General features: G+C 38.3%; 4 protein-coding genes across 6 annotated transcripts in view; 1 reads left to right on the top strand and 3 right to left on the bottom strand.

The window, feature by feature from the left end:
• Positions 1–629: 629 nt before the first annotated feature.
• LOC124631189 (X-box-binding protein 1) lies at positions 630–3,135 on the bottom strand. The gene is made up of 3 exons (XM_047165420.1): positions 2,763–3,135; positions 1,949–2,362; positions 630–1,419 (listed from the first exon to the last, which is right to left on the bottom strand). Exons 1-3 carry the CDS (start codon positions 2,918–2,920, stop codon positions 1,326–1,328), a joined length of 666 nt encoding a protein of 221 aa, XP_047021376.1. The 5' UTR covers positions 2,921–3,135; the 3' UTR covers positions 630–1,325.
• Positions 3,136–4,270: 1,135 nt separating this feature from the next.
• Positions 4,271–13,288, top strand: LOC124631187 (COP9 signalosome complex subunit 5). The gene is made up of 6 exons (XM_047165417.1): positions 4,271–4,556; positions 4,645–4,748; positions 4,833–4,963; positions 5,268–5,462; positions 5,603–5,870; positions 13,024–13,288. Exons 1-6 carry the CDS (start codon positions 4,402–4,404, stop codon positions 13,215–13,217), a joined length of 1,047 nt encoding a protein of 348 aa, XP_047021373.1. The 5' UTR covers positions 4,271–4,401; the 3' UTR covers positions 13,218–13,288.
• LOC124631188 lies at positions 9,849–11,838 on the bottom strand. The gene has a single exon (XM_047165418.1). The coding sequence runs from the start codon at positions 11,639–11,641 to the stop codon at positions 10,883–10,885; it is 759 nt and encodes a 252-aa protein (XP_047021374.1). The 5' UTR covers positions 11,642–11,838; the 3' UTR covers positions 9,849–10,882.
• A 48-nt stretch (positions 13,289–13,336) lies between the features above and the next one.
• The window catches only part of LOC124631186 (AP-1 complex subunit gamma-1), a 33,711-nt gene continuing 20,566 nt past the window's right edge, over positions 13,337–26,481 (bottom strand). For all 3 annotated transcript variants that reach the window (XM_047165414.1, XM_047165415.1, XM_047165416.1), the window contains exons 7-19: positions 22,695–22,790; positions 21,859–22,185; positions 21,296–21,514; positions 20,710–20,868; positions 20,306–20,393; positions 19,858–20,005; positions 19,138–19,224; positions 18,567–18,702; positions 18,038–18,142; positions 17,488–17,653; positions 16,721–16,872; positions 16,178–16,270; positions 13,337–15,818 (exon numbers count right to left, since the gene is read on the bottom strand). In XM_047165414.1, coding sequence (XP_047021370.1) covers positions 15,717–15,818; positions 16,178–16,270; positions 16,721–16,872; positions 17,488–17,653; positions 18,038–18,142; positions 18,567–18,702; positions 19,138–19,224; positions 19,858–20,005; positions 20,306–20,393; positions 20,710–20,868; positions 21,296–21,514; positions 21,859–22,185; positions 22,695–22,790 — 1,878 coding nt within the window. In that variant the 3' untranslated portion in view covers positions 13,337–15,716. The remainder of the gene's footprint in view (positions 15,819–16,177; positions 16,271–16,720; positions 16,873–17,487; positions 17,654–18,037; positions 18,143–18,566; positions 18,703–19,137; positions 19,225–19,857; positions 20,006–20,305; positions 20,394–20,709; positions 20,869–21,295; positions 21,515–21,858; positions 22,186–22,694; positions 22,791–26,481) is intronic.

Here is a 26,481-nt window from a genome sequence, read left to right as displayed (position 1 = left end):
AATAGTCGTGCTTTCCTTTCAGTGCTGATAAGTGAGAAGCGTAAAAACCGCCCAGGCACGATAAAACGTATTTAACGATAAGTAATTAGTGATAAGGATGAGTTCACTAATTAGCTTATCGACATAATGTAGTGTATGTAAGATAGGTACTGGAAAATTCAGACAACACAGTTGATATAATGAATAGTATTTACACGGCTTTGTATTATTTCATTTCAAGGTGATAACAACTCGGTAGTGAATTTATATCTATAGGCGTTGACGTCGCAGTCCACATTATGTGCTGTTTCAAAATTGATATTATCATTTTAATGAAATCGGATGCTTCCGGCTCATCCTCCGAGCCCTTACCCATCTATGTTGGGGTCGGATGCTTCCGGCTGCATTACATAATTTTTTGATACCCTTTATAGCATTGAAAATAATAAATTATCGTTTGGGACTCTACATTTATCAATGATCTCCAATTAATAAAAACATTTAAACTTTTTTAAAAAAAAGTTGCAACTAAACTATGTAGCCACACTGATCGTAGCAAAAATGTATGTCAGGTATGTTTAGTAGATGACTGGTCATGTTCTTTGTTGTAAACAATGAAGATAAAATTCCAAGTAAATAAAACAACAAAGTTCGACAGGACATTGTTTATTTACTTACAACCTATGTGCATCCTAACTAAACACTAAATTATAATTTGTTATAATATATTAAAAAACATTTACTTAACAATAAACAGGTGATCAAACCCTAATTAAATTTGTCATTTCATAACTTAACAATATAGTACATACACAGATTCAATAACTTAAAACTTATAAACTAGTCAGTCTTTGGTGGGAGTCGTGATGCAGAAACATTCTACGCTAGACCGGGGAATAATTCTGAAAATGATTCACACCAAAAGTCTGACAAGTCCATAGATTCAGGCTCACTGAGTGGTGATGCCAATGATTCGTAACCCAGGTCTGAGCTCAGGATCGTGTGCGAAGGTGACAGGCCTAGATTCTCCTCTATAGATTTGGGTGACATGGTCATAGGAGAGAGCATTTTCATGTCACACTCCAGAGTGATGCCCGGACAGTTGTCTGTCAGGGAACTGAAGTCTGTTGTAACCTGTAGAGGAGTTTCTTCTATGTGTTCCTCACATGGCACTTCGATTGTGATGCAGTCATTGGCTTCATCACAGCTCGCATAGAACATGTCTCCTTTGTCATTGTTCTCTTCCTTAATTTGTACTTCTTCTGTGTCGGTGACAACAATCTCTGGTTTGTAAGGATGCGCATAGGAATGTTGGGACATTATCCTGTCGACGTCGTGCTTCATGTCTACGACTGCACCTTCACTGGATTCCAGGTGCTCTGCTGGGGTCCCCACCACTTTAGTTCCTTCAATGCACTCTCCAGTTTGCCTGATTGTGTCCTGGAACAAGAGAAAGGATTTATAAGTAATTTGCTTTTCACATATGAATCTTAAGTCTGATAATATTATGGTGTAGTTTGCAGTAGGAGTAAAGTGCACAGTGACATAAACTGCATTCATTATTTACCTACGTAACAAACCGGTTAAGAACTGGTTGTTTTGGACTCTTTCTACCTGTATCTAATGATGCAATGCTTGTGCCACATTACATCATCTAGGTCATGTTTGATAACAGATAAACATAGTTACACAGGTAGACATTATTTAAGTGACTACTACTACGTATTAACTATTACTTATTAACTATTATATTTATTATATATTTATTATATATATATTTATTATATTTATTAACTATTACTACGTATTAAGGCAAAAATTTCCAGTCAGTGACTTGGAAAATTTCAACTTTTACAAACCAAAAGGAAGTTGGTCAATTTTATTGTGACAAACAGGAAATTTTACGAAAGTGTATAGTCGGCAACAGAAGCCATTACATACATACATAATTATTTGATTCTGAACTTACATTTTGAGGCGTTCCTGCAGCACTTGCATCAATTTCTTTGAAGAGGGAGTCTGCAAGTTGAGTGAGGGTATCGAGGTACTCGTCGGAGTCGAAGTGTGCGAGGAGGTCTGCGAGAGGAGACACATCGCCAGCAGCAGGCGCGCCGCGCGGATCGCCGGCGGGGGCCCTTCCTTCTGCTGAGGAGTAGACTCTGCCGGTCTAGGGGCCCCCGCGACGGTCCGCGCCGCCGCCGCTTCGCTGCGAAGCGTAGCGTTCTCGCTCAACAGACGCTCGTTCAGCGCCTTCAAGCTCTCAACTTCACTCGTTAACTTCTCATTCATGTCCATGAAGTATTTAATCCGACTCTCCATCTCATCCATTTTCGCCTTCTTTCTGTCGCGCGAAGTCTGAGCCGCTACGCGGTTCTTCAGCTTCCTAATAAACAAACAAACAAACTAGATATAACAATTTGCTGACGCTAAAATGTGTTTATTGAAGGTGTTAAGTGTTAACTCGCTGTACGTAACTGTACATAACGGTACGTGAGGTCATTACACTTTGGAATTGTTGCAGTGTGCGAAATTCAGAATTGAAATTTTACATGATTTGTATTTTATGGCATTTGTGATTATGTATCGGTATATCATACCATTATTACTTTAATTTAGTTCACTATTTGTGATTCACTAAACAGCTGCATAAACAACAATAAAGAAAAATCTAGTAACTGCGAGATGTCATTGTACGATCAACTCCACTATAAGTTGACCTCCCTGTCTACAAAGGCATTACGCGACACGCAAGCAATGTTTCATCAAAATTATCAATGACTCACTTTCTTTGCATCTTCTCCTCCCATGTTAAGTGGTCCAAGCGGCGCTTTCTGGAGGGCGCAGGTGAAGGCAGGTCCACCACCACCTTGGACTCCAGCTCCTCGACCGCCTCCATGGCCAGGTAGTTGTTAGGCACCGTGATGATTATAGGGGCGCTCATCTTGTTGATTTGTATAAACACACCTTATAAACAAACACTCCACAACACCGGTAGTTGACGATTATTCAGTGTCTTAACTTTAACATAATATTAGCGTTTCCGTATCAACCATTTGCTATAGCACTTTTATATGATATTTCCTCGCGGGCGAGCTGTTACCGATTGCGTCGTACATGTTCGGATTCTCAACGAGAAATAATGAATTCTCTCGATTCTCGAAAATGTGTATGTGGTTCATTCTGATTGGTTGAACCTTATCAAGGGGGCGTTAGCAAAATGGGGGCGATTGCATGCAAGACAAGGAAAGGACATATTGTAGTACTCAATGGGCAGAGATAGAAAATCTGACGTCACTTGAACAGATGTTGGTGGGTGAAATAGTGCTAACATAGCAGAGATAAGGAAGAAAATTCTAATAATTGATTTTACTTTTAAAATTCTTTGATAACGCAGAATAGAAAATATCGATCTATTGTTAAATACTTTGTTAATATGCCATCAATTCTTTGTTTTCATTTTTATTAAATTACCTAATGTTTCCAACTCTTGATTTTATGAGTCATGCTATGATGTTGTATGATGAAATGAATGCCGGTACTTAGACCTTTAATCAACCGGCTGATGTAAGCTTTTAGAAAGCCCCGTAATGTTATTGCAGATTTTTATGACGTCATCGCGTCATCATTAACATAAATCTTACGCAAAGTTAACAAGTCTTACCGACATAAACAAGACGAATAAAACAATATCTTAAAAAAGTACTTACCGGCTATAATAGTACGTGACAGGTTCAATCCATAATCTTTGTTTTAATGAAGTTAATGGTCTAAAAGTCTAAACTTAGTAATAAAGGCAATGCCTTTTAAGACCACCTTTTATTATAAAGTGTTAAGTGTTTTGCTCTGACCTAATAGTCTTGTCCTATTCTCTTATCAGGCAACAGGGAATTGTGATGCAGAAACGGTGCGGATGTTATTTGGTAGCGTAAATCCTATGATGTTGCTAAGGTTCATTAGCACCAAACAAATACCAATACCGTATATTATTTTTAAAAGTATGAACTACCGCATGATTCATTTTCTTCTTTTATCAAAATAGCGACGAAAAGTTTGTCTTGGCTAGCTCCTGTGTTTCTAGATTATCAGAAACTGCGTTGCTGCATATCCATTGAACTAAATATGTTAATTCGTCACCTAATTCAAACAAACCTACCGAGTGCTTCAGCAGGTGCCTCGTTGTGCTCGTGAGCTCCGTTCGTGGCGTCTCATAAACTTAAAAGCTTCTTACTCGAACAGCGGTGACATTTTAACGTCGCCGCTGTGCTGTCAGTGTCAGTCAGTGTCACAGTGTCACTGTCAATACGCTGAATACGCTGCCTGCCATTGTGTGTGTGTGCAGCATTTTCTGCTTTTGTTTCTCTTGTTCAAAATATTTCGATTCTTCAGAGTATTAATTAAGTAAATTGTTCAAAGTATCACAAAATGGCATCCACCAGTGCCGATTCGCAGTCATCAATCGCCCAAAAAACATGGGTAATGTCAAACAATATAGAATCCGTATCCAGTGTGGACGAAATTTATCGTTACGATAAAAAGCAACAACAAGACATTCTAGCTGCTAAACCATGGGAAAAAGAGTAAGATATTCATCTATTCTGAATATAATTCTTCAAATTGATGGTGGTTTCTGGTATCAAAAAACCATACTAATCTTTTATTTTGCAGCCCACATTTCTTCAAAGATATCAAAATATCTGCGTTGGCTCTGCTCAAAATGGTGATGCACGCGAGATCAGGAGGAACTTTGGAAGTCATGGGGTTACTTTTAGGTATAATACTATTCCATACTCATCACATATCAATCACACTACTTACAAGCCTTAACTTACCTTACTTTTGTAATAATTTTTCAGGAAAAGTTGATGCAAACACTATGATAGTGATGGATTCGTTTGCATTGCCAGTGGAAGGCACAGAGACCCGCGTAAATGCTCAAGCACAGGCCTATGAGTACATGACTGCTTATATTGAAGCTGCCAAACAGGTGAACAAGATTATGTCTTTAAAACTAAAGAGTATGCAAGGCAGTTAAATAAAATATTGAGCATTTATCTACCTAATGCTACTTAATAAACATGAAAGTTTTAATGTATGTATATTTGTTTCTCTTTCATGCAAAACCTAGCTACTTAACTAGATGGCTTTTGAAGCAACTTGATAGTATATAGCTTATATATCAAAATAACACATATGCTATTTTACGTATAACACACAATAACACATACGCATAAAATCGCAGGTGGAATTTAATTTCCCAAAAAGACTTCAAATCTATATATTATTTTCAGGTGGGCCGCCATGAGAATGCAATTGGTTGGTATCACAGTCACCCCGGCTATGGTTGCTGGTTGTCAGGCATTGACGTCTCCACTCAGATGCTGAACCAGAACTTCCAGGAGCCTTTTGTAGCTATAGTCATTGACCCGGTCAGAACTATCTCGGCTGGCAAAGTGTGCCTTGGTGCTTTTAGGACTTATCCTAAGGTAAGTTGTATTGTCATCAATGATTTCACAAAATAATGTTGTATCATGTTGTTATTTTTACTTGCTATGTTAAGTTTCATATTTCTACCATGTCAAAGTGTCAATCGATATATAATTTAGTAATTTGTTAATCTTTTCAGGGCTACAAACCAGCCAACGAAGAGCCTTCAGAATACCAGACCATTCCCCTCAACAAAATCGAGGACTTTGGCGTCCACTGCAAGCAGTACTACTCGCTAGAAGTTTCCTACTTCAAGTCCTCACTGGACCGCAGACTACTGGACTCTCTGTGGAACAAGTACTGGGTGAACACGCTGAGTAGCTCCAGTCTTATTACAAATGCAGATTATACTACAGGACAGATATTTGACCTGTCTGATAAGTTGGAGCAGAGTGAAGTTTGTCTTGGTAAGTTGTAGGCAGTGTTTGAACATTGAATAAATATGCTACAAAAGAAAGAGTTGGGTTAGAAAACTCTTCTTTCTGCCCTGTTCCCAAGTTATTTGCGGTTGGCGCAATGTGTTTTAAAAGCATTATCTTTCTGTGTAATTTATAATACCTAAATGTTGACTATAAAAATAGCAATTCATCATTTATGTCCATCAGGATTGAGGAGCCACTTTTTGTATCTTAATGAAATTTTGTACATATTTAGTAGTAAGTTAAAAAGTATTGTAGGCTCAATCTTGGAATTTGTAGTATAATAGTTCAAAAGTTATATGAACACAAAGGTGGCTCCTCAATCTAAATATTTGGACTGAGGAGCCACGTTGGAACACAGAAAGGCAAATTCAAATTACACCCCATAAACATTTAGTAGTAAGTGTGTCTGAATTTGTAGTACATAAACAAAGTAGTAAAACTGAGTGAATTTTGTAAAAAAACGTATTTTATGTGGCTCCTCAATCCTGACGTTTCTGAAATGAGAAATTGCTTGAGTTACCTGAAATCGGAATGGAATTAAAAAAATAAAGACACTAACATTTAGTATAAATTTCTACTAAATATACATGCACAAATGAAAATTGTATGTATTCAATATCTGATAAAAAATCATCTTTTCCATATTCCTTAAGACGTCGTCATTACGGGTGACCATGTAATATGAATAAAAATCAGGATAAATAGGTAGTTCTCGACTTTGCCGCCAATTTTTTATTAAACCTCTGTAAGCAAACGCATTTATTGCGATTCCGCCTCGTGAATGACAAAATATTATTAAATACAAAAGTACTTAATAAAGTATTTAATAAACTTGCTTTGTCATTCAACATTGCTGTAGCGGTGTAATGTTCCAAATGCAGGCTAAAGTGTTACAACCATACTGCCTAGTATTTCGTAGTGCCAATGGATTTGATTTTCATTGTCCGTAAATTCGATGCTTTGCATTTTTTTTTAATAATGACAGCATTACATATGAAACAGATATTCGCTGCGTTGTTGTAACCGACTTAAAAAAAGGAGCAGGTTCTCAGTCACTTGTTATTTTCTTTGTTACTCGCTTCCTCGAAGACGCCTGGACCGATATGTTTTTTTTTTCTTTCTACTCGCAGTTTTGTCCCATAGCTAACAGGTTATTCGTGATATGACCGTGAAGGTTTGGATCTTACCTGATGATGGAGGCGACAGAAAATCAAGGGAACTCCGTATCGGCATATAGCAACTGCCAAGTGTTTGGGCTCATTGGCTTCGTATTGACGAGATCTTTACACCGAAATATGTTATGAGTACCATATCAGACCTGACAATGAAGACAAGTGCGTTTAGGGAACTCCTTAACGGTTGATAGCAGCTACCTTGTGTTAGGCGATATTTTATTTATATTGGTAAAGACTTTCCACAACTGCCACTGACGGTATTTAAAATACACTCTTTTGCAAAAAAGCGGGCACCTATGTCAAATCTTGGTTTTAAGGACTTTATTCTATTCTTTATTGCACACTTAACAATACATAATAATAAAAAAAAAAAGACAGTTTATGTACAATGGCGAGCTTAACCCAGAATTGGGTTCTCTTACAGCCAACCTTAAAGCCATGGAGAGATTTGATAGTGGTAGGGTAGATTAAAAAGTGCACAACAAACATTGAAAACTAAACAAAAATATCAAATAACAATATACTAAACATATATATGTAGTAAAACTACACAATACATAAACATAATACATATAATATATATATATATACATACGAATATAAATATCATTCATGTCGATAAATAGTATTCCTTTACTCGTCGCTTGAATGCACCCAACGATGGGCTTTCGCGTATCGAATGTGGAAGGGAATTCCACAGTCTCACAGCACGAACAGTGAACGATCCATCATAGCGGCTCGTAGTGTGGGAAGGGACACGAAGAAGGAGAGATGAGGAAGTGCGACAAGGTTTGCCTCTCGGAACAAGAAACTCAAAACGTTCCCAAAGATATCTTGGTGAGCGAGGATTGTAGAGAAGAGAGAAAAGAAAAGAAAGAATGTGAGCATCTCGACGCCGCCGAATAGGCAACCACTTCAACCGACTTCGAAATTCCGACACGTGGTCGTACTTCCTGAGCCCGAAAATGAAGCGGATGCACAGATTCTGCAGACGTTCGAGCTTATCTAGAAGTTCCTCAGTCGCATCAAGGAAACAGACATCAGCATAATCTAAAAGTGGGAGAAGAAGCGACTGAGCGAGAGTAATTTTTGTTGAAAAAGGCAGGAACTTTTGGAGCCGTTTGAGAGACTGAAACGTGCAAAATACTCTCCTGCTTACTTCCGCAATGTGTTTACCCCAAGACAAGTGACTGTCCATTAGCACACCCAGGTTTTTGACGTGCGAAGAGTAAGTTATAGTAACATTATCGTACAAGAGCGGCGGAGGAGATTGTAACCTATTTAGAAAATATCTGCCACCAACAATGATAGCTTGAGATTTAGAAGGGTTGACTAAAAGTCCAAAGCTCTTAGCCCACTGACTTATGTTGTCAAGATCATTATTGATGGCATCAATCGTCCTAGGAAGCTCCTCAAGGTTACAATGTTGATAAAGCTGCAAATCGTCTGCATAGAGATGGTAATGTGAAGTAAGTGACTTTGTGATGGCGTTAATAAAAACGGAGAAAAGTAGAGGAGAGAGAACGCCGCCTTGAGGAACACCCGCAGCAAGATCACACCACTCAGAGGAACCCTCGTCAGAGCGAACCGACTGCGAGCGACCTCGAAGATAGGAACTAAACCACGCAATTACAGACGGAGATATATTAAGAGAGGAGAGGATACCTAGGAGGATGTCAAAATCAACTGAGTTAAAAGCACTACTGAAATCCAGTAATACCAACACAGTTAAGCGCCGGTGCTCCATTGCCAGTCTGATGTCATCCGTAATTTTCACCAGAGCGGAGACTGTGCTATGGCCTGGACGAAAACCAGACTGGTATGGACTCAGCAGGCTGTTAGAGGAAAGAAAGTGAGACAGTTGATTATTGACAACACTCTCAAGGACTTTGGAGAGGATTGGAAGTATGGATATTGGACGGAACTGGGAAACGGAGGAGGGATTGGGTACCTTGGGTAAAGGCAATACATGGGCTTTTTTCCATGCTGAAGGAAAGGAACTGGTAAATAGGGAGAAGTTGATAAGATGTAAAATCACAGGAATAAGTACATCAAGAATGGGAAGAAGCATTCGAAGATGAAGCCCATCATCTCCTACTGCTTTTGAGGAAATGGATAAAATTGAGCGCTTAATATCCCCGTCAGTAGCTGGATGGAAGGAAAATGAAGTACAATTTGGCAAAGAAGCATTTGACAGATAATTGAGAGTGCACGATTTAACGTTGTCATCCAGCGTGACTGGTGACTTCGAAAAATGTGCGTTGATCGTATCAAGATCTATATCGGAAGCGCTATCATTAGCAGCCTTGCCGATTCCAAAAGACTTGAGGAATTGCCATACTTGTGCAGTGTCAAAGTTTTTAATGGAGTTATGAATATGGCGTCTCTTTGCATCTCTGCACAGACGATTGCAGCGATTCCGCAGCCTCTTGTACGAAGTCCAGTTCTCCTCACTGGGATTACTTCTATAACGTCGTTTTGCCCTGTCCCTTTTCGCCATCATCTGTTTAATATTTTCCGACAACCACGGGGCCGGAAGATGTCTCACTCTAACCTTTTTGAGAGGAGCATGTTTGTCGAAGAGATCCAACACCAACTTATTAAATTCAGAGACCATTGTGTCTACATCATTGCAGTCGTAAACAGGAGACCAGTCAATATTGCCCGCATCTTCCCTCAAACGATCCATATCAATGTTCTTGAAACTGCGAAGGAAAAGAAATTTGGATTTACGCTTAGGTGGACGAATCTTGTAAGATAGAAACAGAAGGTCATGATACGAGAAAGAGGCAGGAAGTTGACCATGAGTGGCTACTTTGCTTGGGTCTGATACTAGAATGAGATCTAGAAGAGAAGGATTACAGTGAGGGGCATGATGAGTAGCGTTAAGCTGAAGGATATGCATATTGACAGAAGAGACAAGAGAACGGAGTTTGCGGCTGCGCACATCATCTTTAATCAAGCAAGTGTTGAAGTCTCCGAGGATAATAGTGTGCTCATATAAGGGTGTGAGATGTTCAAGTTTTGCCTCAAAAGATGAATAATAATCGATGGTACATACTGGATTATAGAAAACCCCCAATAATAATTTGTTGCAATTAAAAGTGACTTCTATGAACAAATGCTCAGCAGATTTGGAATAATCACTCGGAGACTTATCAACGATTTTATATGGCATGTCGCCACGAAGATAAATGGCTACCCCTCCGCCTCCCTTGCCAGTTCTGTCATTACGCACAAGCTTGAAGCCGGGCAAGGAGTATTGAGTGGAAGGAAGTGCTGGTTTGAGGAATGTTTCTGAAACAAGGATGGCATGGATAAGGCTGGAGTCAAAAGAACTTAACAGGTCCGCATGATGAGCGGGAATGCTTTGGGCATTTATGTGAACCATGTTAAAGAACTTGCGGTATGGTGAAAAGGCAGTAGAGAGCTGATCGCGAAGATTTACTGAGTCATCACTGAACGCACTAGCAAAACTCTCATCAGATGCACAAGACGACGAGCAAGAAACAAAACTATCATCAAAATGATCAAACATGATAAATATACGTAATAAAAAATAAATATATATAAATAGTTCTATAAAAATATATAACAAACAAATAAGGTACTAAAATATTAAATAACAGTTACCTGCTATCTCAAAATCTCGATGCACTCGCCAGTTAGTGTAAGAGATCAAAAGACACGTGTCTACACTGTGAGTAGGTTTCTGAACGAGCCAAATTATGTCAAATGTCAAAGTAACAGGACAATAAATAACAAAATAGTAATTAACAGTGACCGACATAGAAATCAATAAAAAAGAAAACACGTTACGAACTATTTTGTTGGCCGCTTCGATCTCTTCCCCGACGGAGTTTTGTTGGTTGGTGACCGAGCGCTCGGACCTGGTTCAGTAGCCACGGTAGCAGACGTCGGAAATTGCACCATCAATTGCTGCAGTTCCGCCAAGGATTCAATCTTCCGGCGTGACTTATTTGGAAGCAGTATCACTATCTTGCCCTCCGATGTCCAGCACTCCTTAACGCCAAAATGTTTTCGAGCGGCAACAAATGTGTCATGTCTAGGCTTGGTCAGGAACTCAGACAGAACCAGCCCGGAGCCCTTCAGTACTGTCTTGCTCCTCCAAACATCGCTGCGCAGGCTGTAGCTCTGGAAACGGATTAACAGAGGCCTTGTCTTGCCACCATCTGCTCCCAAACGATGACACGATGCAATATCAAGTGCAGAAACATTGCCCAGCTTCATTTTATCTGTCAAAACTGAGACAGCCCGGGACACAGTATCTTCGCCCTTCTGCTCCGGCAGACCATGCAGAAGAAGAACCTGCCTTCGAGAAGCCATCTCATGTCGATCGAAGCCCAGTGTCAGCAACTCAACTTGCATTTTAAGGGCACTCAGTGTCTTCCAGACAAGACACTTAAAGTCACTGTAATCACGGGACAGGCTGGCAATTGTCTTATGAGAGGCTTCAGTGCTGCCAGCGTTCTTCAATTCTTCCTCATAAGTGGCCATTCTTGAAGTGAAGGTGTTTGACAGATCTTCCATGCAGCTAGTCAGTTTGGTGTATAGGTCCATGTTGCAAAGATGTTGTAGCAGTGATTTTGAAAGTGGTAGTAGATAAAATTAATAAAAAACTGAGTGCATCTAAGATGAGTGCAGTGCTTTAGTGCATTTGCACAGTAAAATAACTGTTTTATATATTTTTAAATAAAATAATACAGAAGAGCTCTTTTTAGTTGTGTTGTTTTCCAAACTACCCACAAAAAAAAAAAAAAAAACTTTATGTGAGTTTCAAAAGGTTTTAATGACTGGAATTTTCTACTAGCATCAAAAGGGTTTGCCAAGCATGCGTATCTATTCTTAATTTTAATTTTGGAGAATTGCTAAGAAAGTTATTAAAACCTTGTTCTGGACTAATTCCTAGTAGAAACTTTGTCGGTGTTTTGAATAGCAAGTTTTCCAAGTGATGTTCAGGAAACTGATATTGCAGTTTTAATAACTGATTGATGAACATTTTTGCTACATCAACACATTTTAGAAAAATCATGCACGTTTAGTAAAATTGTCAGCTGCACTAAATGAGAATAAGATCATACAGAGGAACTCAGCACGACGATTGACGACAATTATTAGAGATAAAAAATAATAAAGAATATAAAAAAAATTGGCGGCAAAGCTGACAACTATTTATCCTGATGTTATTCATATTACATGGTCACCCGTAATGGCGACGTCTTAAGGAATATGGAAAAGATGATTTTTTATCAGATATTGAATACATACAATTTTCATTTGTGCATGTATATTTAGTAGAAATTTATACTAAATGTTAGTGTCTTTATTTTTTTAATTCCATTCCGATTTCAGGTAACTCAAGCAATTTCTCATTTCAGAAACGTCAGGATTGAGGAGCCACATAAAATACGTTTTTTTACAAAATTCACTCAGTTTTACTACATTGTTTATGTACTACAAATTCAGACACACTTACTACTAAATGTTTATGGGGTGTAATTTGAATTTGCCACTTACGATTCATGGGAATTCACACTTTCATTGTACGGGTTGAGGTGCCACATTAGAAGTATTGTATCTTCTTAAATATTAAAGGTACTGGAATTAAATTTTTAGTACGCATTGCGCTCAATTACTACTAAATCATACAAAATTTTCAAGAATGTACATCGTATACTTTCTGTGTTCCAACGTGGCTCCTCTGTCCAAATATTTAGATTGAGGAGCCACCTTTGTGTTCATATAACTTTTGAACTATTATACTACAAATTCCAAGATTGAGCCTCCAATACTTTTTAACTTACTACTAAATATGTACAAAATTTCATTAAGATACAAAAAGTGGCTCCTCAATCCTGATGGACATCATCATTTATCATTCATATTATGGACTTTCACAGCAAGATATTTTTATCTACAAGAATACATTATTTTTACCCTAGGTCGTGGAGGCTTCATAGTAGCCGGCGCAGATCCTCACGAGAAGCGAACTGAGGACAAACTCGGCAAGGCTACCAAGGATGCCTGCAAGACTACTATAGAAGTGATCCATGGTCTGATGGCACAGATGATCAAGGATCGACTGTTCAACAGCGTGAGCGGACGACCCGCTCCCGCGACTCCTATGATTGAATAAGGAACATTGTATAGCCCCATGTATTTTAATCTATTAAGATAATAAATGTCTCAGTGATTTATGAATGTCCATTTCTATTGTTTTATTATGAGGGTAGGTCCATGAAATAAAATACAAAGTTTGATTATATAAACATTCTCAAATATTTATTAACCAATTTACATAAAATCATTATAATCATTATGTACATCTTTCACATAGCTTTAGTTATACACAAAATCATAAACATCTCACATTGTGGAGGGCCTTCTATTTATCAGATATAGTAAAACGAAGCACCAAATTGACGATATAATCTTTTGCCAAGCTCTCTTTACATAATCAAAAATAAAATATATGCATTCATGATCACATGAATGCCTTGCAGAGAATATAAAAACTATTAAGAGCACGTGCGACTTCTATATTTCCAGTGGCTTCAAAATTATATCTAGATTTACATAGTCCTACAATATTTTATTAGAATATGCTGGTTAGTCGATAACCTAAACATAAATAGGATGAAAATAAACATACGATATAACTAATTACTAATGTTAAAAATGTCCGGCGGTCGCCGAACGAGTGTAAAAATCTAACAATAAATCCATAATTTGCATAACTACGTGTTTGATGAGATGTCTTTATCGATATTTACAGCGTCGCAAAATATAAAATTCTCAATAAAACGAACAGTACGGGCTAGCATTTGAAGCGGCTCACAGGTTTCGTACACAAGTAACTATTCTTAGCAAAATGCTGTCGTCTACGTTCAAACATAGTGACATCGAACACGGACTATCTGGAAATTAAATAATATGATTCAAAATACAATGACGAGCTAAACATCAAGGCACAAACATTAATTTATAAATAATTGGGTTCTAAAACAATTTATACAGACTGGAAAGTTCATAAAACTTCTTAAATACAATACAAACATGCAAGAGTGACTAGATATTTTAGCTCGCGACTGTATTTAGGATCAATGACTACTTTCACACAAGTTCATTACTTTGGCTTGCGTACTAAGGTGCATTATCACACGAAATTTATCATATTAGTGATCATTTATATTTTATTTAAGTACATTCCATACAGCCCTCCAATTCACAGGTTGCTTACTATAAATCGTTTATACATACACAATCTCAATTTATGTACAGCGCGAGCGACACAAAAACTTCTAAAACATCAATTTACAACATACCAAGGGCGAAATTTTCAAATTCAGGAATGTTAAAGGCTCGAAACCACAAGACAATAATTTAATAAATCTTAATGACAACATTTTTCATTTGTGTCGCAATGCTAGAAATGTATTGTAGAAGCAACTCTTTCATTATCCTTTAACAGAAAAGGCTAGTTGAAAAATAGTATTTTTGTAATAGAAGCTGTAAGTAAAACACACTGGTATAGGTTGCTTTGAGATTGTTATAATACTGACGCAATGTGCCCAGAGAAATATGAAAGCAAAACCTCTTTACTGACCCCAGGGTTTATAGTTGAAATAGACTTGCATTTGCTCTCTGGTCACCCAACGATAAGCCAACAATCATAATGGGCCCTCTGCGGACATAAACTTTAAACACTACGTAACACATGGAATGTTTCACGAATCTCAGTGGAAACTGGTGAGCTTATATTAAAAGCTGTGTACATCTCGACATGACGGTTGTGTCGCGAACAAGAAAAGGTGGCCTGTGGTCAGTCTTTGTCGAGTAGGGTGAAATCGCCATCATTACAAACAAGGTCGATCGGTCATCGATTGTTATCAATCATTTTAGCAAAATAGTTTGTTGGACAGCGCTAATATTAAGCCTATATAAGCAGTGCATATTGTTTTATATAAATATATATTTAGAATGAGATCTTATCAGCTATCCAGATCACAACACCGTTTTGTAAAGCTAGATTAATCTCAACAGAAAATCTTTGTTGTACAACTACTGAGCGCAGCAGAATTTTTTTTCCATTTGTATCAAACTATTGTTATAGCAATGTATTAAAACACTTTTGTTATTATTTAATTCGATCTAAATCTCGATTATAAAAATGACTTGCCAAATATTTTTGTCACCAAAGACACGAGATAATTCACTTTTTTTTTACCTACGCCATTGCATTATACATTTTAAAACTTTTGTGAAATATTAGGTCTTGTATCTCGGTTTGCACATAAGGACCACCAACCAGAGTCCACATTTCAAAGTAATTAGATAAATAACATTATACTCAATTCTTTACTTGTTTGAAGTTGGTTACTATATAGTGATCGCCCAACAGTGAAATTTGAAGAAAGAGAATGCACGAAGCATTAAATGGCTGAATTCAGGGCGCATTTTTTTTGTTCTAAATAAAAGATCGTCAAAATATTATTATCTTGATTATGAAGTCACTAACAGACAAATTCAAAGCTGTAAAGTTACTTGACGTGGACAGCGTAGTTTAAGAAACAATCGATGACCGTGGGTACCAGGCTAGCAGCTAGAGGCAGTATGCGGGCGGACTGGCCGCGCGTCAGTTGAACAGGTCGGCGGGGAAGCTGTTCACTTCTGCCTGCTCCAGCACCGGGACGCCGTCCACGTTGTAGGACACTCGTATCCGTAGCCGGAGTGCTGACTGTAATGTGACGTAAATTGCTTAATTGTTTAAAAAAAAACGAGATTTAGAAATGTGATGCAGGCTCAAATCCAATACCTAATTTAAAGTAACAAAAACGGGACCACAAACAAATAAATATAGTCTGCACTAACATACATTAGTGCTCATTTTATCATCATTATCTGCGTGGCCTTTTTCTAGGTATGTTGGGGTTGGCTTTTAGTCTAACCAAATGAAGCTGAGTACCAGTGTTTTATATGGAGCGATTGCCTACCTGACTTCCTCAGCTCAAAATATTAAAATAATATTATCATTAACAGAATAAGCAGTGGGCATAAGGTTAACAGGACAATGTAATGATAGCAAGACTTCCTTACCCTGGATGGATTAGCGATTTTGAGTACTTGAGTGATTTCTCCCTGTGGCGGCAAAACGGTGCCGGATGGTGACATCATATCCAATTGGAATGTCTGGAAAAATAAATATAAAGGATATTAAAATCCGCACATAAAATTAAACTCGCAGTTGGGTCATAACCATAACATTGAATAAGACTTTATGGCCTCTGAATGTCCAATAATGTTAATCTCTCTATTCACATGTTTTATCCACTTTCATAATAAAGAAGATAAATAAAATCAAAAATGTACACAAGAAATTCTAGAAGTGCTTAAGTATAGGTACTTTTACAGTGTGATCATAACACGCAAACATCTATATTAAAATACTAGTTATGAACTGCGATCGCACCTGCTCCCCGTGGGAACGACTTACTCCACTCGAATAAAAAGTTTAGCACCTTCGACAAATGTGTTATCTAATACATATTTGAAAGAATTTTCACAATGGTCCAGTAATTCCCGAGTTCAAACAAACCTCTTGACCTCTATAACACTAGCAAATATGAATATATGTGTTACCCTCGGCACAGCAGCCTGGAACAGGAAGTCGGTGAGGGTTGAGCTGCCGGAGGAGGTGGCTCGCATGGTGAGCGTGACGGCGTCGGCGCCGCGCTGCACGCCGAACACTATGCGGAGACCGTTCCTCTCTAATGCTGTTACTGTTGGTAGATCTAGTGGGAAATAAGATGTAAGTTAATTTGTGTTGAAAATACTTTGATATTTAAGGCCGGTTTTTCAATCATCAGTCAATCTGATAGAAGATTTGAGGAATAAATATGGCGGTTTGACATATTTATATAAAGCTGTCAAACAATCATTGTTAAGAAAAAAATTAAAGGCGATTGAAAATTGAAATTTTGTTGTTAAAAAAGGAATTTTCGACATTTGTAACTTCGTTAATGACAACCCAATACATAAAGTTTTTTGTATAATTAACTATTATTGTATACATAATTAGAATTCATAACAAAGCCAGGTAACGTTACTACTTTATCCAATTTGTTTGTTTGTAACAAATGATTTTGAATCATGATTGTTATACAGTTATTTACGCATATCCTAGTTATTTTGTGAGAATGTATGGATGTGTTTGTTATTCAATCACGCAAAAACGGCTGGACCGATTTGATTGAAATTTGGTATGTAGATAGGTGATACCTTGGATTAACATATAGGCTACTTTTTATCAACACACCACGCGGGCGAAGCCGCTGGCAGAAGCTAGTTATATTATAAAGCATGCTTCAAAATCTGCCCTATAAAAGTTTTCCTAACACAATACATACCTTGCACATTAGTAGCGGGCACATGCGCAGGCGCAGCGAACAGTCCGTCGAGTAACAACGAGGCGGCGGGCGGCGCGGGAGTAGGGGCGGACATGGTGTTGTTGTTCACCACGCTCACGGGAGCTGACGGCGTTAGGTCTAAACCGCTCAGTAGGTCCAGGATATCCTGAAAGTATAAGTAAATTAATTTAACGTCAGTTTAAAATAATCATGTCGGTAACAAAATTACCACAAGACAAATCATAATATCAGATTTCTTACCACCAAACAAGTGACAACAATATTGAATTAGACAGTTTAGCTTTTAAGGAAAGACTAAAAAATCTAAAAGATTACTAGAGCTACATAAAGACGCCTGTCAATGTGAAATTATGGGTGGTCGCAAAATGGACGAATATTAGGTCATAAAGGCCACAAAACTACTAAACCTATTTCTTAAATAAATCTTTCACTGTTGGCAAGCTACACTAACCCCGGGTGATATACGCTACATTTTATCCATAAAAATAATGTTCATAGCTACAGCTTCTAAACTTGTGTGAGTACTCACATTGCTGCTGGTGTTGTTGTTGCTGGCAGGCGGCTGCGACGGTTTGTGCTCCACGTCACCGTTCGTCAGGGAGTCAGACCCGATGATCAAGTCCAGGAGTGCGTCCTGCAATATTAACAAGGGATATTTTAATACCAACAATAATTTTAAGATTTGGGTAGATAGTGAGGCACTTCGATCAAGTTTGAACGTCTGTTCTTCTGACATTCCGTCTCCTAGGAGACAACAGGCTCGTGTCGGCGGAGACTCAGGAAATCCAAGTGAGACCCATCAGGGCGAAAGCCTGTCGGGTCTGTGGGATTGTTCCTGAGAGTTACCGCAGCTCTGGTACATGAAAAGCTCCAGAAGGTACATGGTGAGAGGCCCGCCAGGGCCAAAGCCTGCCGGGCCTGAGGCCATTGTTCTTTAGAGTTACCGCAGCCTGGTACATGAAAGGCTCCAGAAGGTACATGGTGAGTTTTGAGAGTGTCTCAATTCCCTGCCCGGTAGAGCTCCGGCCGATGGTACGGAGCGCGGGCGGCACACTTACGGCGACGTGGTCGGGCTTGTGGTCGGGGCTGGCTCGCTCGCTGGGGTCGGCGTCGCTGTCGTCGCGCGCGTCGCCGCCCGCGCCCTCCATCGCCGGCATGCGCTCCAGCAGCGCCGGCCGCAGGTGCGCGTAGTTCCTGAGATAAACAGATATTTGGTTAACCTCACGCTTCCATTATGCCACTGTATTCTTTAAAAAATACAACATCACATCTTTAATATTTGGAAAGAATTATAGGTCTTAGGGTGCATTCACATAAGGCAAATGTGCCGCGAATGTGCAACCACTTGCGGGCCATTTGCGAGCTGCTCGCACGCAATGAGCGCGCGCGGGCGCTAGTTCTGTGCTTCTACATTACTGAGCCTATGTGCATGAATTGAGACACGTTGTTCTCGCCTTGCACGAGTTGCGCTAAAGTGGAGCAGCGAGTAAACGGCTCGCGAGCGTAGCACTCGCCTGACGGAAGCGCACACCCAAAAATATCAAAAGAGTCCCGAAGAGTGAGCATCCGGAAATCAAGGAAACACAACGCATATTGGAAAAATAAAGCGTCGTTACTCATTGAAGTTACCTATACAGCTGCGATAGCTCGACTCCTCTCTGTTGCAACTCGATGTGGATGTGAGACCCGAACGTATCGATAATCACTCGAATTTTACTGAAATAAAAAAAATGCGTTAGTATACATATATACACCTAGTTTTGCCCTGCGATTGCGATGGCTTTTTTTATGACAAAATCTTTCTCTTCTCATCATTATCATTAAAAAAATCTTTCATCCACACATTTTTTTAGGTTAATAGCCTTATAATGCTTGAGTTTAGGTATCTCTGAAAGTGTCTTAAGGTTTTTAAGTATCTTGAATTTAAGTAAATATTGCAATTATACTGACGTCGTCGTGGTGGCCTAGTGGGTAAAGGACCAACCTCTCAAGTATGAGGGCGCGGGTTCGATCCCAGGTCAGGCAAGTACCAATGCAACTTTTCTAAGTTTGTATGTACTTTCTAAGTATATCTTAGACACCACTGACTGTGTTTCGGATGGCACGTTAAACTGTAGGTCCCGGCTGTCATTGAACATCCTTGGCAGTCGTTACGGGTAGTCAGAAGCCAGTAAGTCTGACACCAGTCTAATCAAGGGGTATCGGGTTGCCCGGGTAACTGGGTTGAGGAGGTCAGATAGGCAGTCGCTTCTTGTAAAGCACTGGTACTCAGCTGAATCCGGTTAGACTGGAAGCCGACCCCAACATGATTGGGAAAAAGGCTCGGAGGATGATTGCAATTATACTGACTCCTGACTGGGCTGCGTGGTGAACCGTGTGGACAGCTTGGCGAGGGACAGCAGCAAGTACTCCTTGGTGTTGATGGACAGCTGCGTCGACCACAGCAGCTTCTGGTACACGTCAATCACGTACTCTTCTGAAGGACGCACGAAGTCGTCTGAAATTAAGAGGTTTATTTTAATTATATTTTAATCATAAAAGTGTTCTAAGTGTGCTTATTAGTAATACACGATAATCTCCCTAACTAATGTGTCGAAGTAAAAAGATTTTACCCAGGCTACTTAATTGGTTGAGGAATGTGGGTAAAGATTATGGTAAGGTTATTCAAACTTTATTATACATAGTGGGGGCACTAAAGCCCTCATTCGGAAAGACCGCTGATAGAATTAAATAATATTTAGTATAAAAATATAATTATATTATGTATTTTTTAGTATAAACGTTAAATTGAACTCACCAACACCATCCTCATCGACCATAGAAATAGCGTTACTAGCTTCAGACACCAGCAAATCACCATATTCACCAATAGTCCATGCTGCCACCTACAAAACAAAGGTTTATGCTTATAAGATATTCAGTGCAAAAATCTTGTATTATTTCGATGATGAGTACAGCAGCAGAATCATTATGGGGAATTAATACACGTTTATTGAGAATATATAGCTTTTAACTGCCTAGTTTATTTATTGACGATTATCAGGCCAGATTTTAAGTATTCTGCTACAGATTCATTACAAAATGACTTATATCGATCGATAAACTATTTCCCCTACCCGGAAAAAATGTAGCCTATGTCACCCGGACTAAGTTAGGAGCTTTAGGGGCACACAAACTCTTTATAGTATTAGTTTATGTTACCTGTATAAGCGGCTGTTTCTCCGTAGCGTCCCCGGAAACTGCGGATCGCTCGAGCGAGGTCCACAGACGCATGGCGGCATAGGCCTGCCGCTCCGGCGCCGCTGATGACACGATCTGTAGCGTGCTCGATACTGTGTCGTCGCGGAGGTAGTTGCCGGCCTGGGGAGTAGAGAAAATGTGAGAATTATGACTTATGTGTGATAAGTAATGCACCATTTATTTAACCTTTATCGCTAAGCGAATCCTTTTCGATTGTTAAATTGCCAATTTGAGCAATGAGCGGCCAATAGGCCATTAAATTATGCAACTTGGTCTTAAAATTGTATCAAGGGACATGTAGTTTGATTAAGAAATCTATTGGACGGGGCTATTTTTTTAAACACACAGGTTTTTTAAGAGGTGGTCTTGGTGAATGCCAGATTGCTCAGGTAGTAGGTTACTGGGTTGATGAGTTCAGATAGGTATTTGCTTTTGATTGACAGACTGTGGCCATGTAAAACAGCGGTACTCAAATACATGGGTGCTGGAAGCCAACCCCAACATACTTGAGAAAAGGCTAGACTGATGATTATATTATAGTTGTTACCTTGAGCAGAACTCGGAACAAAGTATCAAGATGCCACTTGTTGGAAGGCGCGTATCTCTCGGCCGCCAGCACCATGGCGCTGGAGCAGTGAGCCTTGAACTCCGCGTCAGATCGCTCCAGGAACAGCAGCAGCTCCTTCATCATGCTGCGGATGTTCTGCCCGTTGATGAGGGCGAAGGACAGCTCCATTGCGCGCCGGCGGATCGAGACGTCTGGGTCCTGGAATATGTAAGGCAAGGGATAAAGTAATCTTAAGTGGCATAGCTGGTTGTGGGTTATGGATTAAAGTTATTGAATAAGGAATTAGATTTAGAGTCTAAATTAAGCATCCCAGTGCGCAGTTGATACTCCTGCTATTAAATTGGCCTTGGCCTCACACCGGGAAGTTAAGAACTCGTTTTTTGAGACCAATGGCAGTTGAAAACTTGGCATTCCTACACCCAAAAGGCCCAAGTTCATTGACAACATAATGTTGGAATTTGGGCTTGAGCCAACGTTTTAGTAAGAATTAAGTTTTCTATAAGAACTGCCTTTTTACCTCATCCTCTTCACACAAAACTCACCTTCAAACACTCCAAAATGGTTGTCCGATGTCTCTGCACAGCGGAAGTATCAACATGGACCGTCCTCAACAGTGTATTCAGAGCCACATATCTGATATTCTTGTCATTATTCAGCAGGAACCTGCCCAGGATATTGATGGCCAGGACACGGAGACTGCTCTCAGACTTAATGTCCATGATCGAGAGGACGGTCTCGTAAAGTATGGTGTTGCCAACGTTCTTGCTGGTTTCCGTGTTGGTAGCTACTTGGGCGAGTATGTCGTTCATGGCTTCTGAGGCTTCGGCGTCGTTTTTGCCCAGTATTCGGAGTAGGCGGAGGATTTTTACCTAGGAAAATTTAATTCGGTGAATCAATAAATATTAAGTAGTTATCTAAATTAACATGGTTCATGTGAGATAAATGAATCATTATTGTAGTTCTCGCAACATTGCGCAAAAAACAGGCCAGAAGGGAGTACTTGTGCTCGGAATTCAGTCAGAGACCGCCATTGTGTTTTGCGTAATGTATTTGTCAATTAATTCGAGTTTAAGGAAGCATAAACAGTGCAATGGCTTTGCACGTGGGAAAATCACATGTGTGCTTTAAGTTATTGAAATTTATTTTAAAGGAAAACATACAAAAGCGCTTACCCCGTAAGATTTATTGCACGACTCATTATTTTTGTCAAGTGATCAAGTTTGAGAAAATAGATTATTAAAAATGTATGTGGTTATTTTATATATTAGCTTTACATAAACTATGTTTAATATTCTGTGAAGACTAACTTTTCCCACCACTGTAGTTTGCATATTACATATTTACTGAAATATTATAAAATAATATGTGAATAAATTACCTGCAGGAACGGGTCTGACACTCCACTGACATCATGTTCCGGTGAATATCCGGCCAGTATCAGGTTTTTCAGTATCCTCACCAGATTCGGAACAATCTACAAACAAACCCATGCTTTATATATACTTACAGACCAAAAACAAAATCGCCCAATGCACATAGACAAAGATTGCGAAGCGATTAAAAAAAAAAACAAAACCGTACATTTCAGGCAATATTTAAATACATACTAAATACTGTCGGATAATATAATAATATATCAATGATTTTACAGGCTGACAACACGATACGACAGCGAATACATGGGACTGGGCATTTACATCGAAAAAAATAAAATAAAATAATAATTAAAAAAAAACCTTCAACTTCCTTGCTATAAATTAGTCACGATATCTCTTGTGCTTTTGATACTGTGTTTTGTAAGTTAGTAAAAGTGTGAAGTGGGATTTCCAGATTAATTCTAAAAAGGAATTTTATGTATGAGGAAAATCTTAGATTCTAGGTAAAACGCCAATATCCTTCTGTGACATCTTGTGTAGGTTTTACTAAAATATATCCTCAAGAAAAAAGCTCATGTTTTTGTGCTCCGGTAAAGCCATGTATTCACTGGGAAACAATGTTTCAGATACAGTTTCTGAAACATCACGTAGATGTTTACAGCAACAATGTTTCGGAAACTCTGCCGACCACATCGTCCACAGAAACAAAATTATATGTTTCTGAAACAGTGTTTATAAACAATTGTTTCTCAGTGAATACATGGCTTTAAACTATAAAAGGAACTATTGAAAGAATGTTGCTGTTAATATTCTCTAGAAATCCCAAGTTTAAAAAAAATACATGGATAGAAAAGTTTATAGAAGAGTCGAAAATATTAGATAAACTACCAAATTATGATTCCGATAATGAAATAAAAGTGACGATGAAGAATCAGAAACTACAATCAGAATTATCTATGTATGATGAAACTATAGGGTAACCATAATTTTAAAAATTATTTGGGGAATTCTATTTTGTACATAATCTACTTATTTTTACATTTAAATGAACCTGTTTAAAAATGATAGAACTTCTCTATATCTAACAAATAATTTGGTAGTTATTAATTCTATTCTATGAAATAATGTTTATCAGAAAATTCTATCTACCTAGTACTTATGATATTCTGTATGTATGTGCCTAAATCGAGTGCTATTCACACAATATCTTACTTTGCTATCACTACTCAGCTGGTTGAGAGTTTTGTAGTAAACCTTGTATTCGTCCCATAATAATTCGAAAGCCGTATAATCAAGTAGTATCGTTCCTCGTTATATCATAATTAGTAAACATAGGTGTATTATATTGCAGTACATAACTAATATGATTATAAGGCTTCCGTAAAACAGCTTAATAATTATAACCCACGTATAAATATGGTTATATAACCAACACAATAAATACAATCATGCTTGTTCTGTAGTCTGTTGACATTGTAATAATTCACCATAAAAACAGTCCCTCTATTTTGCATTGCAGATGGACACCCTACTTTTGAGAGACAACACTGTATTCAAATGTCAATCATAAGAATTGATTGAATACTAAGAAAACATAGTTAAATGTTAAATATGGATTTAGGGCAAAGGTTTCTTTTATGGACGAACCGCAAATTATATTAACACTTGGTGACATCATTTTGTATCGAAATGATGACACTTATCTGATGAATTAAAGTACTGAATAATGGTTCATATTATGTTGTGTTTAAGGTTGAAATTGGTGTACATTGTCATCAGACTAGCAACACGTATAAAGTGCATGGATCAGCGTTTGTATGTTACCTCGCGCTGCCCGCTCTCCTACGGGACAACACAAACATGTCATTAGTGCCATACTTTTGAATTATAATTACAGACGAGACATTATCATTCATTATGCATATTAAATGTTATTTTTCTTTAGGACGACTTGTTGATGCAGGCAGTCAGTTAAAAATATGTGTATACACACTAAAGCTTATCTTAGCAGTCTACTACATTATTGACAGCTGAAATAGAATAGCGTTACCTAAAAGTATAGTAAGATGATTGATCGAGTCAATTCGCCCATCAATTTAAGCCAACCTAAACATTGACCATAAATCGTGAAGACAATCGTAAGGATCTATTTACTCATAAGTCGGCTTTACCAGTAGTAGTTGAAGCTACTTTTACTTTAATCCCCTTTGCAGTATCAGAATGTAAGCAGTTTTTACTGCGCAGGTTATTAATGCTCACAGTAATCCACCTTTCATAGAAATACCCGATAAATCGATGAATCATATTCTATGTACGTACATTTTATTTATAAATCGCCCACATTGTTTAGCTATTGTTATAAGAATTTTCCCCTTCAACCAATAACTATGCATTAGAACCACAATAAAAGACAAAACCGGATATTGTTCTCCAATGAAGGTATAATGTTTAACGTGTCATAAAATAAAAACAATACTTGATAGACTAACAAACCGTGTTCACGCTGCGATTGATAACGCAATGATAAGAGAGATAAGGCGCACGGTGCGACACCAATGATAAGTATATGAGGTGAATATTTACATTGGTATTTGCGTGTCATTGGAACATTTTTGTTCGAGAATTTATGGACTTCGAAACTCAAATCTTATAAGTCTGACATTTGTCTTTTGTTTATTCCACATGTCTGGCCTGGATAATCGTAAAATAAAGTCAAGCAGGCAGCAAAAACAACTAACAAAATAACTAACCACGGCAGCCTTGCGGCGATTACGATCGTCCCGATTCTCGAACTTACAGCCTATTGCCTAATGTTGAATTGGAATCATCATATGACGCTTTTCTACTTTCTTATTTCGTTTGTACCCTAAAGGCTACGAAACTACTGAAACGATTTGAAAAATTCTTTCACTATTTTAAAACTACACTCTTCTCGAGTAACATAGGCTATATTTTATCCCGGTACGGGCAGTAGTTACCACTTTACGCGGGTGAAACCGCGGAAAATCGGCTGGTATCATAAATAAGCAGGCAGTGACTCAAATAGTTGTATGTCACTTAGAACAATATATTGCTTTAGCAACATAAAGTAGATTGCCTAGGTTTTACGATCTGGCTGTCTTCTCAACAGTAGTAAAACAGTACAGATAGAAATTGCGTCTAACAGTTAGTATCAAATAAAAGCAAACCAGTATTACGAGGCGGGCAGGTTTAACGACCCACGATTACGGTTACATATCGAGTTATGTGTAATTATCGATTACAAATCGGATGCGTTTGATTTAGATAACATCGGATTTAGCTTATTTGAAGAAGGCCTTGCTTTGATTTAGATATTTTTCTAAACATAACTTATGCTTAAAAGGGAACTTCGTTAAGGCACTTGTACCAAGTAAAGGGTATAGACAGACTATGACGCGTTTCAGTAATTTGTATTCTAGAACAATCTAAGTGTCTTGATATACAGAACATGGTCAGTATAAAACCTCTGTGCAAAGTTTAAGCCTATTAAAGGAATTCAGCGATATGACACAAGCTATTAATTACATATTACTTAATATGATGAAACGAAAAGTTTCAATTTCCACTTCATTGTTAAGTTACCAATAAACTTCTAAGGAAATATTTCTCGGGAATACGTCGTCTCAGCAATTTCTTAAGAAATACACAATTACCCAAAGTTATGAAAATAAATTATCCTTCAAGTAGTTAATCAATCAATATTACTGTATGAATATGTAAGTAAAAACGACTTACGAACGTACACGTCTAAGATGATAAATAAAATAA

This window comes from Helicoverpa zea, chromosome 6 (assembly GCF_022581195.2).
Source record: "Helicoverpa zea isolate HzStark_Cry1AcR chromosome 6, ilHelZeax1.1, whole genome shotgun sequence".
Taxonomy (NCBI): domain Eukaryota; kingdom Metazoa; phylum Arthropoda; class Insecta; order Lepidoptera; family Noctuidae; genus Helicoverpa; species Helicoverpa zea.
The sequence above is the reverse complement of the archived record's forward strand: the minus strand, read 5'-3'. Positions and strand labels throughout refer to the sequence as shown.

Bases quoted from the DNA above. Each gene is read 5' to 3' on its own strand.
- LOC124631189 (XM_047165420.1), bottom strand. From the start codon at position 2,920: ATGAGCGCCCCTATAATCATCACGGTGCCTAACAACTACCTGGCCATG. The intron at 2,363-2,762 runs GTGAGTCATTGA...TTTGTTTATTAG, and splicing joins GAGGAGAAGATGCAAAGAAA to GAAGCTGAAGAACCGCGTAG. The intron at 1,420-1,948 runs GTAAGTTCAGAA...CTCTTGTTCCAG, and splicing joins CTGCAGGAACGCCTCAAAAT to GACACAATCAGGCAAACTGG.
- LOC124631187 (XM_047165417.1), top strand. From the start codon at position 4,402: ATGGCATCCACCAGTGCCGATTCGCAGTCATCAATCGCCCAAAAAACA. The intron at 4,964-5,267 runs GTGAACAAGATT...TATTATTTTCAG, and splicing joins ATATTGAAGCTGCCAAACAG to GTGGGCCGCCATGAGAATGC. The intron at 5,463-5,602 runs GTAAGTTGTATT...TAATCTTTTCAG, and splicing joins CTTTTAGGACTTATCCTAAG to GGCTACAAACCAGCCAACGA.
- LOC124631188 (XM_047165418.1), bottom strand. From the start codon at position 11,641: ATGGACCTATACACCAAACTGACTAGCTGCATGGAAGATCTGTCAAAC.